General features: G+C 34.9%; 1 protein-coding gene across 5 annotated transcripts in view; it reads left to right on the top strand.

The window, feature by feature from the left end:
• Positions 1-16,814, top strand: part of Tinc (transmembrane protein tincar) — a 124,517-nt gene that overhangs the window by 83,928 nt on the left and 23,775 nt on the right. For all 5 annotated transcript variants that reach the window (XM_071797850.1, XM_071797852.1, XM_071797848.1 and 2 more), the window contains 4 exons: positions 2,758-2,845; positions 7,623-7,902; positions 9,339-9,563; positions 10,461-10,592. In XM_071797850.1, the coding sequence (XP_071653951.1) occupies positions 7,629-7,902; positions 9,339-9,563; positions 10,461-10,592 (631 nt within the window). In that variant the 5' untranslated portion in view covers positions 2,758-2,845; positions 7,623-7,628. The remainder of the gene's footprint in view (positions 1-2,757; positions 2,846-7,622; positions 7,903-9,338; positions 9,564-10,460; positions 10,593-16,814) is intronic.

Here is a 16,814-nt window from a genome sequence, read left to right as displayed (position 1 = left end):
TACACGGTGACGGATAATTAATGCCAAGCGGTGCGCGGCCTGATTTATTACGAGTGATGTAATTACCGGCGCGTTCGGACTTGCGATACGCAAGAATTTCACGGAGGCTACGATTTGAAAAGCCACGATAATTTCCATGCATGATTAATAAATATTGCGAATCGATTGTCGCTACTGTTGTTATACTCATTGGATAATATTTTTACTCTTGTTTCACTTTTTGATGGATTGTTGTTGATTATGTTGGGCCTCTACTCTAGTAATAAATATTTTAAATCAATTAATATACGTATAATTGCATTAGTGTTTTAATATTTCTTATTTATTTAATTAATTATGTTAATATTATTAAAATAAATAAATTACATGAACAGCGAATCCGTCCAAAATCTGCACCTGAAAAATCGTCATTTAATTAAAACTGTTATGTAAAACTGTAATAATTATATTATTTTTATATATTAAGATTTAAAAATGTAATTTTGTTTTATTTTATTTGTTATTCCATTTTATTTTAAGGAAAACATTAACGTTATCGAACTCCAAAATGAGCAGAGAATCCGTTAATACCACAATCTATTAATTTAATTTACTTTTTCTAAGGAATATGTTAGAAGAGGCAGAAATTAATATTTCGTTAGTATTAATGCACTGAAAAAAAAAATTTGTTAATTCTAAAAAATATTTAGTCCGATACGAGCAACTAAACATTTTAGTTAACTAAACATTAGTTGAATTAATTAATTCTTGATTAAAAAATTTTAAAGGTTGACATGAATGCATTATACCTTTTTTAGTGTAACTTGATAATTGTTAAAACAACTAATGTTTAGTTAAACTAACTAACGTGTTTAATTACTCGTATCGGACTAAATACTTTTTGGGATTAACAAATTTTTTTTCTCAGTGTGAAAATGGGAAGAATTGGTCGATATATGTATAAGTAGAACATATGTAAGATTAGAACATACCACCATATGATGTGTATACTGTATATATTTACAGGATATAGATAATTTATGATTATCAATACAATTTTATTATAATATCCACAGCGGAATTGTAATAACAATAATTATAATAATTATGAAATAACTAATTAACTAATGAGACGGATTAGCTCTTTTCATACTTTCACAGTTTCACGAATTACATATAATACAGCTTCAACTTTTATTGTATCGGCATAATAACGAACTTGTGCTAAATGCCATTGTAATATTTTATGAAATTAATTTGACGCAGGTTTGATTGATTTAATTAATTAACGCAATATGAAACTCTTTCCTTGTTCAAAACGTATTAAAAATTATTCCTACTGTTCCCGAACAGAATTGTTATTGCATAATGTATCTTCAAAGCTCGTTCACTCCTCCGGTATATTTATTCGTATTGTGCACCGTGTTAAATGCGCGGGCGTGCTTTGTGTGGCTCGAGGTTTGCCTTTAGGGATAAAATTAATGAACTTGTGGTTTTGCCTTCTTATACTAGTTATACGAGCTTACCTTTCTCGGCCCAAGTTACCGGAGCGTACAATGACCAAACGCCATCCTAGAAAAGCTCAGGTGGTGTTCAGACCGCGTAATACGAAACTGTAATCAGACTAATGGCACTATGTTATCTTTCTTTCTTTGTGAAATCGATCGTACAACCATCGAAAAGAAAGAAAAGGAATAGAAAGAGAGAGAAATAAAGTCGTTCCAGTTTTGAATCATAATAATAAAACCAAAGTACTCGTCAAGTGCTAGGTAATTTGAAAGACCAAGCATTCTAATAATTATAGTTATAATGGAGAATAATTTTAATATCCTCGGTATGATATTCTTCCCTTTTAAAGTAATGAAAAATAATCTTGGACATTATTTATAAATTTTAGAGATTAATTTTGTTGTGAGAAGAAAGAAAATCGAAAATGATCGACTTGCACATTTTATAGAATTTTATAGAAAGAAGCGGGAAATATTAGTCCTTTCCTGTGTTTGTAACAGTAATCTACGAAAGGATTAAAGAGGTTTTATATGGTCAATTACTCTTTGTATATATCAGACAGGGCTCAATATATACATATATACAATACGTTAACATCTACGCTACGCTTTCCATGCGGCGAAGTTTAAGACGCATTTACGGTAACGCGCGTCGTGATATGTGCACAAAGCAACTCATTTGGGGCGCAATAAAAGCGAATGCGAATTATGAATGATGTAAGTCTTGCGTAGCCATAAATGCGGGCGTATGGAGCGTAATTAACGCAGCCTGTCCGAGCGGGCACAAGCTCATTATCCAGCTTATGTAAGCACCAAATTTTATTGATCAACAAAGGATTTGCACGAATTACGTTGGTTCTCCTCGAGCATTCTTGCTCCAGGATAAACAGGACCAACCGGCAAACATTAGCTAATCCCATGCAAACAACATCGCGAAGACAATCTGATTAATGAAGCCACAACTCGTCTATGTATAGGTACTTACAATGTAAATATATAGTACGAGAATTAATATGCGCGCATACGTGTAAATATAGATGTCAGTATGAACATGTAGACGAGAGATCGTGCACAATGATCTCGATAAATTGTTCTCTCACAAGTTTCAAGCCCCAATCCTTTATTAATCTTTAAAGTCTCTTAAAAGTCTTGATGCATTATAATATTTTTATCATATTCTATGACATTTCTCTGTACCGTCATATTATTTTAATGAAATGTCATCTTATTAATGAAATTTTCTAAATGTCGTCTTGTTAATATGTTTCAGGCACTGCCACCGCCAAAGATGCTACATCTTCGAGTTGGTTATAGCGGAGAAGCGTACTCGAGACTTTAGAGGACTCGATAGAATTCTGGTAAGTTCTGGTGACTTAAATATCGGTTTCATGCTTTAAGAGAATCTAAATTATCTGCACCATCGACCGATCGGCTAAATCTTTTGATAAAAAAGTTTTTAAGTGAAGTTTTCTCTGCGAAGTTGAGTAGTAAGTCGACACGCTGTAATTGGATTCTGTGAGACTCACCTATACGAAGGGTATAAATATATAAAAGACACAATAAAATAAGTAAAAGGAAATAAATAAAAAAAATTATATGTTTATATACACACATGTATACACATATTTAGCAATAGATCAACTTGTTACAAAATACATATAGGGGAGGGTGGGGGAATTAAGAACACTAAACTTCTAACGCTCAAAAATAATAGAGAAAAGTTATAAACTAAATCAACTTTTATTGCTACATAAACTTTGGTTATCTATGTACTTAGTAGTCATAAAAAAATTCTTAAAAATTTACGTTTTAATAAAAATATAAACAAAAACAAAAAACATTGCCGTTTCTATTTACCCGATATCCTAAGGGGTAATTGAGATCATCCCGCGGGGGAAATGGGAACGGTATGGGGTAATTAGGAACGACGGTTAATCACGACATATATCACACACATAACCTTTACTAGTCTCACCGGAACTACATTGTTCATGTGCCCAGAGTTGGCAAACGGCGCACTATCCAATTTTCTTTCGGTGGAGATTGATACTTTGCTGTTATTCTATTACGTGAAGTAGCTTCTGGAATCCGTAAGCTGATGGAAGGATGTCGAGATATAAAGCCATATAGTACCAGTCTTTGCCTGCCAGCTGGGTTTCTTTGTTAAAATTGTGTTGCAGTTTGTTAGCTTCAGCAAATCGAAAAGCAAGTCTACGTAATGAATTTGGTGTTATGCCATAAAAAGACTTGCAGCAATCAAGTATGTATTTTTCTAGTTGGTCCTCTTGTTCTTTATTAAATACCGCGTGCCGACCTTTTTTTGGTGTCTTCAATTCGTTTTGTTTTAGTTGCTTAAATAATGTTGTTTTTGGTACTGAGTATTTGGTAGCAGCTTGGCCCAATGTGAGCTTTTTATTTTTAACATCTTCGATTGCATGGCGAAGATTTTCAATTTGGTATTTTGGTTCAGTCTTTCGTACGTAATTTCGAGGCATCTGAAACAATTTGTAAAGTTTAAACATTTTTACACAATCAACCAGCAGCACTATGGGTAATTAAGAACGCAAGGGGTAATTGGGAACGTTCCCAATTACCCACCTGACGCCGTTCCCAATTGCCCGAAGTAGTCAATATACATCAAAATAGCCGCCATTCTCAACAGCACTTTTGGTTAACTTCAATTTACGTGGGATTTAAAAACAGATAGTGCGTGCATGATAGTAACAAAATATGGTGTCTTTGAACTCAAAAATATGATATTTACATCTATTATAACAGACGACAAAAATTATATCAAAAATACAAAAAAAATTGTTCGACTTCGTGACAGCACGCGTGCGTCCTTTCACTCTCACTGTCGCGTACGCAATGAGTGGCGCTGCATGCAGCCGTTGAATAGGTTCGGGACGGTGTAGTGCGGGGGGATGTATTACTTATCTAGCTGTTCCCAATTACCCGCCGTTCTCAATTCCCCCACCGCGTGTGTGTGTGTGTGTGTGTGTTTTGTGTATGTGTTTTTTTGTCATAACAAATTGATCTATTGCCAAATTGCAAAAAAATAAAATTTATATATTTTTTGGATCTCTTTAATAAAAGCAATATTTCTTACATATACTAAAACTAAAGCATTGCAGAAAAATATTTAGAGCTTGTTTGTCATTATGGTTGTTGTAAATATAAAGTTAAAAAATTGTGTTTTTTTAATCATGATTCGAAAATTTTAATTTATCACAACTTTTTGATCTTTTTACGAAAATACATGTTATACTCTAATTAGTTTATCAGCATTTATCGAGAGACGCGCTAAATACATTAAATATAGCAAATTCGCGAAAGAGGCGCTAAAGCGTAACTTTTCCCGGAGTATTCACATATGATATGCAATTACAAGTATGGCTTATAAGTAAAATGCAGATTTTTTATCGTTGATCCGACTTGGCTCCTTGCTTGAACGAAAGTTTTAACCGAGTGCTCGAGGATTTTACGCTTCCACGACGATTCAGTGGACTTAGCCGGAATATTTTCTAAATCTGCTAAGCGACTTTCAAGTATAATCCTTCAGGCATAAAAGCTAATTTTAAGTGGCTTCTATCACTTTGATAATACCGCAGAAGTTGAAGAGCCAATATTTTACTGAATATTTAAAATGGAGAACATTCGTAAAGTTCCCTAACTATCCTCATTAATTCGATGATACATATTTTATGTGCAATTATAATACAATTTTCCGATAAGTTGTTCTAATAATCGTGTTATTCTTTGTACTTTTCTATAAAACTGCGTATTAAACATGTATTTATATGAAAACGTAGGACATATTGTCTGAAGAAAAAAATTATATTAAAGACAGGTTTTTGCTTTTGTTTTACTTCTATATTTATTAAAAATACGAAAAATTTACTCTGCAAGATATTAATTCATTTACCAAAGTCTTTTTTATTTAATGAACTGTAAGTTATGGAATAATGTGTAATAAAAGTTAATTAAAGCTCCTTCCTAAAGTGAGCTCTTTTAAGTTAATTTCACGATACTGTTTTATAAGAAAATCTTATCGATTATTTTATTGAGACGCACTCTTGTGAATTCCTGTTTGTAAATAGTCTGTATAAAACTCAGCTTTTCAGGCATTTCTTTTGATGCTAGTGTATAATGTGGATTCGTTTGGGTGCTAATTAATATTTCCACTTTCCATAAGAGCGACTGAACGAGCAGGGGAGAAGCATGGAATTTCTACGCTACGTTATATACATTTATATATGGGTCGCCGTACTACAAATAGCAATGTTCATCGTTTAGACTTACAGTCACGCTACAATTATTCACAAAGTCTCTCCAAAAATATCTCTTTTATACGATATTCATTACGATTTTATCATTGTACGTCGATTGGACAAATTACTACAAGTACAACGCGCTTTAAAATTATTTCGTATTATTTGTACGTCAGCCTAATTGTCGCATCTCTACTTGATTTAATAACCATGATCATTAGGAGCCGCGCAGATATCGAATATGCTTTCGAGGGAAAGAAGAAGCAGAAGGAAAGGTCTGCCATCGTGGAACGGGGATTTCGTGGCTGGTTGTACGCGGGGGGACTATAAATTTTCAGATCGTGAAACAGGAAGGCGAGTACACGCCTCAGGTCTCTGATACGGTCACGCACGTGCTTCTTCGCACGCACCGTCTCTCGTCGTGCCCCCCTTGAAATTTTATCGCGGAACGAATCCAACGAAAACGATCATAAAACTTTGCACTTTACAACCCCCAGACTCGGAGAAGTCAAGCGCGAGGGGCTGAAAACCGGCCGGCCTCTCGTAACCGAACAGGTATAGGTATGCCCAATGCTCTCCTCGACTAAAGTCCTAAACTGGAAACTGCGCGCATTTATATTTTAATTACTCTGACCTCTGACGTTCTGACGAGACAAATGGCACCTCATTTTACAAATGCAGCGTGATCCACTTAATTAAAACCGATAACTTAATAGTAAAAATATTAGACGATGAAACACGACTTCTTAATTGCCCAATTAAAGAATCATTGCAAATTATAATTTTTTAATTAAGTTTTCTTATGGGAGACGAAATCGATAGAGTAATTCACTTATATTTATAAAATTTATCAAGATTGTTTTTAAAAGACAAAAATTGCCTTGAAAATTTTAATACGTAACCTTTTATAACGTTCTATATGTAGACAATACTGGGAAATTTATATACAGAGAATATATGGTATACAAGAAGAATTATTTTAAATTCAGTTTCATACGTCAGGCTCTTTTTAATATTTAAAAATGAGAAACACAAAGCTTTGCGCCATCCTAATATTTTAACATAACCACATCCGCGAGCTTTCCTCGCTTCCGCACGGCATGACTGTGAAATACTGGGGAAAGAGGAAGAAGCGCGAATGAAGCGAATCGTGCACTCTTTTCAGCGAGGAAGGCAGCCGGGAAAGATACAACCGGAGAAAAGAGTCTCCCAGGAGGCTCAATGGCGCACAAGAGATAAACCGTTGGAACGCATTGAAACTCCCGCGTAGTCGAGCAAAATGGAAATAACTCGGATCGTTCGTAAGATAAAAAAGCGTCACCGTTCGGATAATTAATGAAGATTAAGAAACGATTGAAATAGATGCAAGGGATTTGATTGAACCGATAAATCATGAAAATATTATCAAACAGTTAATCGCAGTTAAGATAGCAAGGATATCACTACTCTACGAAGAAGAACATTATTTGAGCTGCTTATATTCAGAATACTGTAATCCTAGTTTTATAAAATATTAAAAATTTTTGTTTTATGTATTTAATTAAATTTTGTAGTAACTTACGATAATTTACTCCGCATAAACGAGTGATATATCGTAAGTTACTACAGAAGTAACGCTCGCGTAAACGTAGTATAAGTCTCAGAAAACTTATAAATTCTTTATTTAATATTATGTAAATCTTTTTAACAAAATTTTAAATTAAAATTCATTTACCAAGGATATTTGACATCGTTAAAAGAACATCATCAAGTTTTTGCTATAAAAAATCCAATTATGATGAAAAGAATCCTGTAAATTAAATATTGATGTACAATATTTGTATTAAATTACATTAAGTGCACGGCTCTCAATTGTATGTTTCAGGACAAAATGTCGATGACTGGGAGCTTAATGGGATACGAAAACAATAACGATGTGAACCAGGCCAAGTGTAAAAAGCCGTTGAAGCCGCTGCCGGTAGTGTCGAGCATAAGCTCCGGTGGCGTTACCACGAGCACGGGCAAGTCGAAGAGGGCACGAAAATCTACGAGGAAAGAATCGTGTATACGCGGCCATGTGAACAGCCTCTGGTCCGTCTGGTACGGCATCCTGGCTGTCGCTTTTCAGGCGTACATAGCAATGAGATACGCCAGACGATTCGCCGGTAAGATATAGCTTTACTCCCGTTTTATCCCGCTAAAATACGCCTCTCTACGGGATCGATTACGTTAACAACATCGGATTATCCGAAAATCTTCTTTTATTGGACCAGTGATTTCGTTTCCAAATAAATTACCTATTTACTGTCACGCACAACTGAATCGAATCTGATAGCAGATAGATGATGGTAATCTCTCGCCAATGTGTACTGTACCTTAGATGGAATCTTCGTAATGCTTTCGATCCCTTTTTTTTTATATCAATACGAAATTACATCGACAACAACGATGTACTACTTTCATATCTGCAGAATTATTCGATTTATAACTTTAATTAATACTTTATGAAATAAAACGAACAATGTAACAATTATGAAATTATATTAGCCACTTCGAAGAGTTTCTCCTCCTCTTTCGTTTTGTTAATTTAATCAGTAAAACTTCTGGACGAGGTCTCGAATGGTTCGCTGCCTTTCCTTATTTTCCGGCTGTTTCCGACGGCGGTTTTGCGTAAATTTCTTTTCTTGGCAGCTGGTACGAGGCTTTCGTTACTGTAGGTCGTTACATAAGAGACACACGGTAGAGACGGAAATGCCAGCGAAATTTTTCGTGCTCCCTCTATCGTTTTCCGAATCGAGAAGAGATCTTATCTCGCTCATCTCGATGAGATAACAGAAAATCAGAGAATTGTTAGTTAAGTAGATTGTAGATCCAAGAAATCGTAAACGAATGAACCTAAATTAATAGGATATTAACGTTGCTTCCTGATAATTCTTTAATCAGCCATAAATTTAGGAGTAACGAATGATTTTCCTTTTCTCTATTATCCCTTTTTATTTAATTACTTGTGATATCAAGAAACCGATTCAATCGTTCTAGAGATTATCTCCACTTGGCGCTTCGAAAAAAAAAAACTTTTCTTATTGTAACTAGATTTAAAATAGAAGTTAATATAATGTTATGTACATAACATCTTAAGAAACAAATTTAGTTAAACAATAGTGATAAAATTTCAAAATAAATAATTTTTTTTTCATGTCGGGTGAATATGCGCGTCATACTTTATATATTTCCCTTATGAGGACCTGATATAATTTTACAAGGGCCTGATTGTGATAACTTATAAGGACTTTATAGAAAAACTGCGTTACACGATTACTTAGGTACCGATAAGGCAATAGTATCAGTTCCTGACAACTAAATCAGACAAATATTATATGGTTCTTATTTGGACCCTAGTTTAATTTCCAGTCGGGGTTTTTTCACGAAAACAATTTACAGTAAGTTGATACAGTTTTCGTAATTAATATAGAAAAAAATCAAGATTTTAAATCAAGAGGCTAATTTGTCTTTTAATACGTCAATACCGACTCACGTGCTTCTTCCTAAATATATCGTAGCATATAATTTTTTAATTACGCTTTTTGTATCATTTCTTTAGCTTACCTGTCACTACCATGGCCAGCGGACGCACCACCTCCTAAAATCGAACTGTACGCCTGCCTGGTGCTAGCCGGTACCGGAGTCGTTCTACTTCCGGTGCTACTTGGTGCGGCGTTCTTGAAGCTCGGCAATCTCGCGAACGACGGAATAAAACTAGGCCGACATTTGAGCGCTTGTTCGCGCGACCTGCCTTCTTCGCTTCTCACTAATAATCCCGATAACAGTAAGTAGACCATAATTTCAGAGCTTCAAGAGTATATATATAAAAAAAAACACGTGATAAATATTGTAGAACTTGTAATTATAGTCAAGTGATCTATTTTTAAGACATAAAATCAATAGCCACCTATATTCATCTTCATAAATATGAAAATGTTGATAGAGTACAGAACTTTTGTGTTTAATTACTATATACTATCGATATCGTGTTTTATAATTATTTATATATATTTTTTAACCAATTTAGTATTTTACATATTTATATAACTAGATATATTTTTATTTTGTGTAATTATAACACATAAATATTGAAAATATTGAAAATAAAATTTAAAGAAACGGAAATCAATACCATTATCTTACAAGGAAATTCACGAAGGTGTTTCTTTCTGATTTTGATAAGCTTTTAGTATAGAAAGGGGTGTTTCGCCCATTAAACACACGTATATATAGGCACGGATAAAAAAAATACATATCCCTTATTTTCATCTAGAGAACGACATACTAAAAGCTCATCAAAATCGGAGAGAGACACTTCCGTGGGTTTCCTTGTCGGACATTTAATATATTATTAGATTGAAAGTTTGAAACAGAGATGAACAAACTAAGTCTAATAGATTTGTTCAAAACTAAATAGGTTCTATGCGAATTTTTATCTATTCGAAAGTTTTAAGAAATTTTTGTTTACGCTACTGCGCATAAATTACAGTTTATCGTGTCTGTTGTATCAATCAATTGACGCAATTAAAGAGTAATTTATTTATTTAAATAACTTCGCAAAGAAAACCGAATAAGATAAAACTAACATCTGTTTTACGTTTTAAAGATGATTGATTGATCCTAATTACAATGTATAACTTCGGAAAAGACGCTGAGCAGGGTGATAACTACTCTTTTTTAGGTCTAGTGAATAATTTATGGAGACATGGTGGTCCTACGGCGGCCTTCGTGCATCTCTGCACGGCCATGTGCTTCCTCCTACCCTCTCTGCTCATGGAAGCGAGGCTAATACACGCTGGATTTCTGCCAAAAGGTAATATAAATGTCTCTGCATTGCTGCTTGTTACGCTTCTTCTGCGCTTAAAGGGGAAACACAATTCCTCCGCGGAAAAATATAAAATAAAATATAAAATAATTAATATTACATCCTATCTTCATTATTTTCTATCATACTAAACAAACTATTAATGCGCCACGAGCATCGTGTAAAATAGATCTATACTTTTTTTTAAATAATTTAAAAAGGATTTGTCTCTTCGAACGATCTTAAATTATGTTGTTTTAGATTGGGGAAAGTGCACGAACTCGTCGCACACTTCTTTCATGTTTCTTTCTTTGAAATTCTTTAATTAAAGACTTGATGTTAAAAATTTGCTTCAAAGATTTGATATTAAAGACTCGGTGTTCTCGATGCCTTGAGAATTAGACGTAAAGATAAACTGCCTTTATATTGCGTTTAACTGGTAAGATAACCGCTTTCTCCGCATACACTTTATGAGCTTGCTATTTTATGAGCTTCAATGAAATATTCCTATCATACGTCTCGCTAAAATACTTTCGCGCGATTTCGCGAGTCTCCAACATTTCTTTAATGGATGAGATACCGACGAGATATAAATAATTTTGCAGATTATTTTTACGTTTTGCGATAAAATAGTTCAGTGATTTCGCCCGTAAATCGAGCTTCCTGTCAAATAGGTGCCGCGCTTTCATTTCACTTTTAAAAGCGCGGTTACCGTTCTCAGGCAATATTGCATGAGTAATCGTCGACGTTGTCGACAGAAGCGGGCGTACACTTTGACGTACCACGATTCCACGCTCGCTGAATTTTCACGGGGGACACCGCGGCAGATATATATAACGCGAAGGAAAACAATGAGAGCCACGTGCGAGACCGAGCATCTTTCCGCGATCACTTTTCCGGAGCTTTCCATTTCGCGTACGCACCCTCGCTTGTGCAAACAATAGGATAAGAGGGTTCGGCGAGAGAACCTACTAGCTGTTTGTTAATGCAGTACGCATTTGAAAGTACTTTCGCTCTACCGATCTGCAAATGTCGTTTGATATTTAAACTAAATGAAATCTCTAAATAAGAGTGATAATTTGATAAATCCAGTTATTTCAATGAATAAAATTGGATAAATGCAATAACGAAACTTTATATCTTGTTTCATTAAGACACTCTATTGCGATTTATACTGCAATTTATTTTGCAAGAAATTTTTGCGTTTACTTAAGATCTTATAAATTGTACACTGTTAAATGTTAAAGGATGAGATTTAAATCAATACCTTGAGTTAGATAACATTTTGTTATTTTTAACTACCATGTGCATCAAAACTTATTACTTTAAAACTGAATAGTATTATTTTAACTCCATTGTTTAGTGAAATTAACATTGTTTTAGTTAAATTAACTATACGTATTGAGTAGGAGCAGTGCATGGCGATCTATAGGAATGGTTAAAAATTACTCAAATTGAGTATAATTTTACCCTATGAATTTAACAATGTACAATATTTATTTTTTTTAAAGACAATTTAATTTTTATATTTTATTTTCCTTTTTTGACCCTAGAAATTACTTGAATTTTGGTTAAATAATTCTACACGCTTTCACGCATATAAGAAAGAATTGGATGGTAATAATTTATAGAATTTATAGAATAAAAAGGAAAAGATTACCATCTAAATATTCTAATACTTCCAGTGATTTTATTTCATCTAACTGGAAATTTTATTTCTTTTTCTCCTCTCGCAGAGTTTATATTAAATTTATTCTTTTAAATCTCTTTACTTATTGTCAGTGTATAATTAGAAATTGTTTGTCCACACAACGTTAATCGATACAACGCAACCCATCATCTCGCAAACTTTAAATTGTCCGGCAGATGATGAGCTACATCAGCTAATTTGGCGAATGTACGTTAATCTCATAAATTTTGGCGAGTGCTCGGCTAGCAGGTAATAATCTCCATAATTAAAGCGCCACCCGTGAAGTTACGTTCGAACAAATACAACGTTCGCATCCGTCGTAGGTTGTTATTACCGAAACTGCTAAATACGTTCGTCGCGAACATGTTAAAACGGAGCAACCGGACGAATGTTTCGTCGGACGTGTTAACACATTGAGCGCTCGCGCGCCTCAAAAATTGCGCTGTCTCGCAACGTGATCGAAGTTTCCACATTCTGTCTGCCGGCAGGACGATAATGCCAAGCTAGTTTCTCGGTTCCGGAAATATCATCAACCGCGCCGAGCAGAAGGAAAGTTTCTACATGGTTTCGCCCATCTCGCTCGGCGAGCGAGCACTCGCGTCGACCTGAATAAATGCGTTTCTACGTCGAAGGCTAAACTCGATAAGCCGCGATTTACGGCAGAGATTCCTTGACGCATAAAATGAGAAATTTAACAGGCATCTATACACGAGTTTCGAGCTCTCGTTTTTTAATACGTGTGATGATATCAAGATGTTTCGGCGCCTACTGAGATTCGATGCAGATATTGAAACTACCGAGAACACAAACGTTAGGTAATATGAAGAATATATCTAGCATATATGATGACATCCGCAGTTGATTTTTTCAGTATTATTCATGCCATAGTTACGAGAAAAAATAACGTATAGGCGAACAACGTATTTCTCTTTTGGATTCTATTCATTTTCAAAATTTATAATCCAAACCCGCAGTTTGTTTGAATAAATAAGTTATGTATAGATAGTACACAGACGGCAATATTGTTGTCACATTGCCTTTTTAATCTTTCCATTGCGTGTGATCGCGCAATATATCACATTGCAAAGAGAAATTTTTAAGCAGATGCAGCAGTGGCAGTTTTAGCTTCGCCGCGGCGATAACATACACAGTAGTAAACTCGTCGATGTCACACAGGCGAAGGTGTGCAGTGAACATTATTCATTCCCACATATCTGAACCACATTAGTCCGCAACTGTAAACTGCAAGTTTGCTTTCTCGGCAGGAAAATTATTCCAGGACACTATAGAAAATATCTCTTCAAATTTATTTGCACGATAGTGCACTGTGAAAAACGAAACGTGCAGTATTGCCTTAAAAAATAAAGAAATGTGTCGATAATGCATCTAAATGCGTCTCTCCCAATTTTTTAAGGATGAATAGGTGTTTGTGTACAAATTATTATATATTCTTTAATAATTGTTATATTTTATATAAATAAGGATTTGTTAAACATTTTAAAAGCAGTATTTGCTAAATTTTTTTACTGAATTAATCATATTAGTCTGCATTATTTACGGCATTTATGCAATTATTAATTTTTTTGCAGTAGCGCGTCTTGTATAGGAAACTGACGAATTATGTATTTACGACGATTTTTAATTCTGTGTTTATAAATATAGCAAAAACGTTTTTGCAGCGTGGCATATCAGCGAAACGAGTTTTCCAGTGGATTGTTAATTAAATGCCGGAAAATCAAGTTTAATCGCATTTCTACGTTCTCCAATCCCAGACCGCGTACGGTCGATTTTGAAATATCGACGCAGACAGGCGGTGCTTTCGGACTTCAGCCGCATTAATACAGGGAGTCAATATATGTGTATACACGCGCGCACGTCGAAAGGTATCCGACGTAATGCACTACCGGCGCTTGCAAATAGGTATCATTCGCAGCGCACATTAAGCTCACTCGTAATTACGGTAAAGTGACGTACGTAGTCTGCTCCGACGGGACGGCGCGCGGCGGCCGGTGGTAACGTCGCTCGTAAATGCTCGTCCGCCGCGCGCATTCACTCTCTACAGTTAACAACACGCTGGGTCACGCTCGCAAGAACTGCGAAGGCTCGATTCGACCGGGAGATACTTTCAGGTTTTTCTACCGGCTTCCGCCGCTTAATTACTGGCGATGTCTCATCCGGCGGAGAGAATTGTTCACAAAATTAAAATCTTTAACTCCCAGTTGTACAAACTGGTGCTGTGTGCTTTCCATCCTTTTTCCATTCTCGACCGTCTGCAACGGACTCTTTCCGCGAGCCAGGATTAATTATAGACTGAAATGCAAACGATGTCAAGTGACAAGAACATTTTTCATACTTTTCATTCTATTTCTGTCCATTCTGTGATGTGCAAATCTATTGTTCTTTCCTAGACAAATATTTATTAAACTTCTACCATTATATATTATTTATTTCTTTAATTTGCAACTCGATTTTTATATTTAAGTTTATCTTTTTTAATAATAAAAATTATTCGAATTTTTAGTCAAACAGTTTTACACGTTTGCTCGCTTATAAGAAAGAACTGTGTGAAGCGATAATAATTTATAGGATCATAAATTAGAGAAAGGTTGTCATCTAAATGCACTTCCGATAACTTTATTTCTCTTCCTCTATCACAGAATTATATAAAATTTATTTTTTTAAATTCGTCTTGTTTAGTGAATAAGACAGAAATTATCTGTCCACGCAATGTTTGTGTATTGAAAATAATTTTTCTAGCGCGTGTATCATACCATAAATTTATTTATGGACTATTAATATATTAGTTTCTTTTATCTTGTTTTGTTGAAAAATTATAAAATCGCATTTTATTTTATTCATTTTTACGCGTAATTTCTAGCTCCAAAAAAGATGTATTTTGTAAAATTTAAAATTAACGATTACGTAGTTATATTTTAATCGACATTGCAGGTATATATACGCAATTAGTCACGATTCATTGTGCATGGTGTCAGAAAACAACAGCTTTTCCGTGAAAAGAGCGAATTGCGACGGTCTGAAGAATAGCGAGATAAATTACAGTGCTCCGTTTAACCCCTTGCTCCTTGTAATTAATCGTACGTATAAGAAATTCAAGAGCGAGAAAGTTGGACACATAGATCACAAGTTTGTACTTTTCCTTGACGTGCGTTAATCAAACGCTACAAATAATAATTACAGAGCACAGAAGTTCTAGCTTACAAAAATATAACTGCCATTTGGTTGACAAACTGGCAAATAATTGATCGACCCGAAATATTTCTCTAGTTTTAGATGTGGAACTGAATATTATTTTTTGTGTAGCTTTTATACAATCTTTGCGATTATATACCGAAAACTCGTGAAATAAAGTTTCTTGAAATTTGCGAAAAGCAGAATAAATAATATAGCATTATCATATCGTGAAACAATTGAATGCGTATCGCTCTAGATGAGGAAATTTCGTTCATAACGCGGAGCATAAGGATGATTTAGAAGAGCAACGTAAATATCATTGGCAGAGTGTGCACTTTGGCGCTGGCAGGCTCTCGTGGAGGGCGCGCGGAAAATATAGGAGCAGACAAGTGGAAGTTAGAGTAGAAAACTATGAGAACCTCTGGACTGGCGCGATCAAAACTTCGGCCATCGCACGCGAGTTTGTGCTAGTTTAATGCTCGTATTACGCAAGGCCATGTTTATGTTTACGGTAGTTTAGCACGGGAAAAGCTCGGCGTGTCTTGACGAAACCCTGTTCACGCCGCTCGGCGTGTAATATATTGCATACGGCGAGTCGCTCCAAGAAACTATCCTCTATCCGGTTTGTCTCTTCCTCGCCGATTCCGGAATTAAATTCGTCGAGGGTGCGAATACCGTACGCGCGAGCGCGCGCGTGCGCGTGCGCGTGCATTTATTTTGCTAAATACGAACTGTGTAGCGCGCATCGCGAACTTGGTTATTACTCGTCAAAGCAATCCGATTTATCAAGGTATGCGACCCTAAAGTTGTCGGCAAAGTTGCATGTACGTGCCGCGAAATCATAAACTTCCAAAATCATGCTTTCGAAGCTCTAGTGTCTCTAGGATAAATATATAGAACCAGTGAAACCGCAGCGAAAGCACGAATGCGGTTACTGTATAATAGAAATTGAACTAATAAAGTTACGGATAGACGTTTCTCATAATTATAAATTATATTTCAATCAGATATTTTAAACAATGCATTATTATAATCATAGAAATAGATGTTTAAGTTACCTTACTTATAAATCACAATAATTTAAACATTAGTCGTTTGATATTTAATATTAAACGTTGACTGAACAATGTTGATGTTGACAGTATTAGCATTAGTCTTAAATTCTTAAACTAGAGAAGTTTCTGATTGGGAGAATTGCTCTTGCACTACTGAATAAAAACTATGAAAAATTATTTATGTATGATAAAATGTTTTCTGTTAATTAATTTAGGATACAAATAAAAATTTAAAAGAAGTTATAAAACCAAGAATACATATTCAAGAATATTAAAATTACGTGCAGTAATAAA

Source organism: Temnothorax longispinosus, chromosome 2, assembly GCF_030848805.1.
Source record: "Temnothorax longispinosus isolate EJ_2023e chromosome 2, Tlon_JGU_v1, whole genome shotgun sequence".
NCBI classification, from domain to species: Eukaryota; Metazoa; Arthropoda; class Insecta; order Hymenoptera; family Formicidae; genus Temnothorax; species Temnothorax longispinosus.
This window is presented reverse-complemented; position numbering and strand designations above follow the sequence as displayed.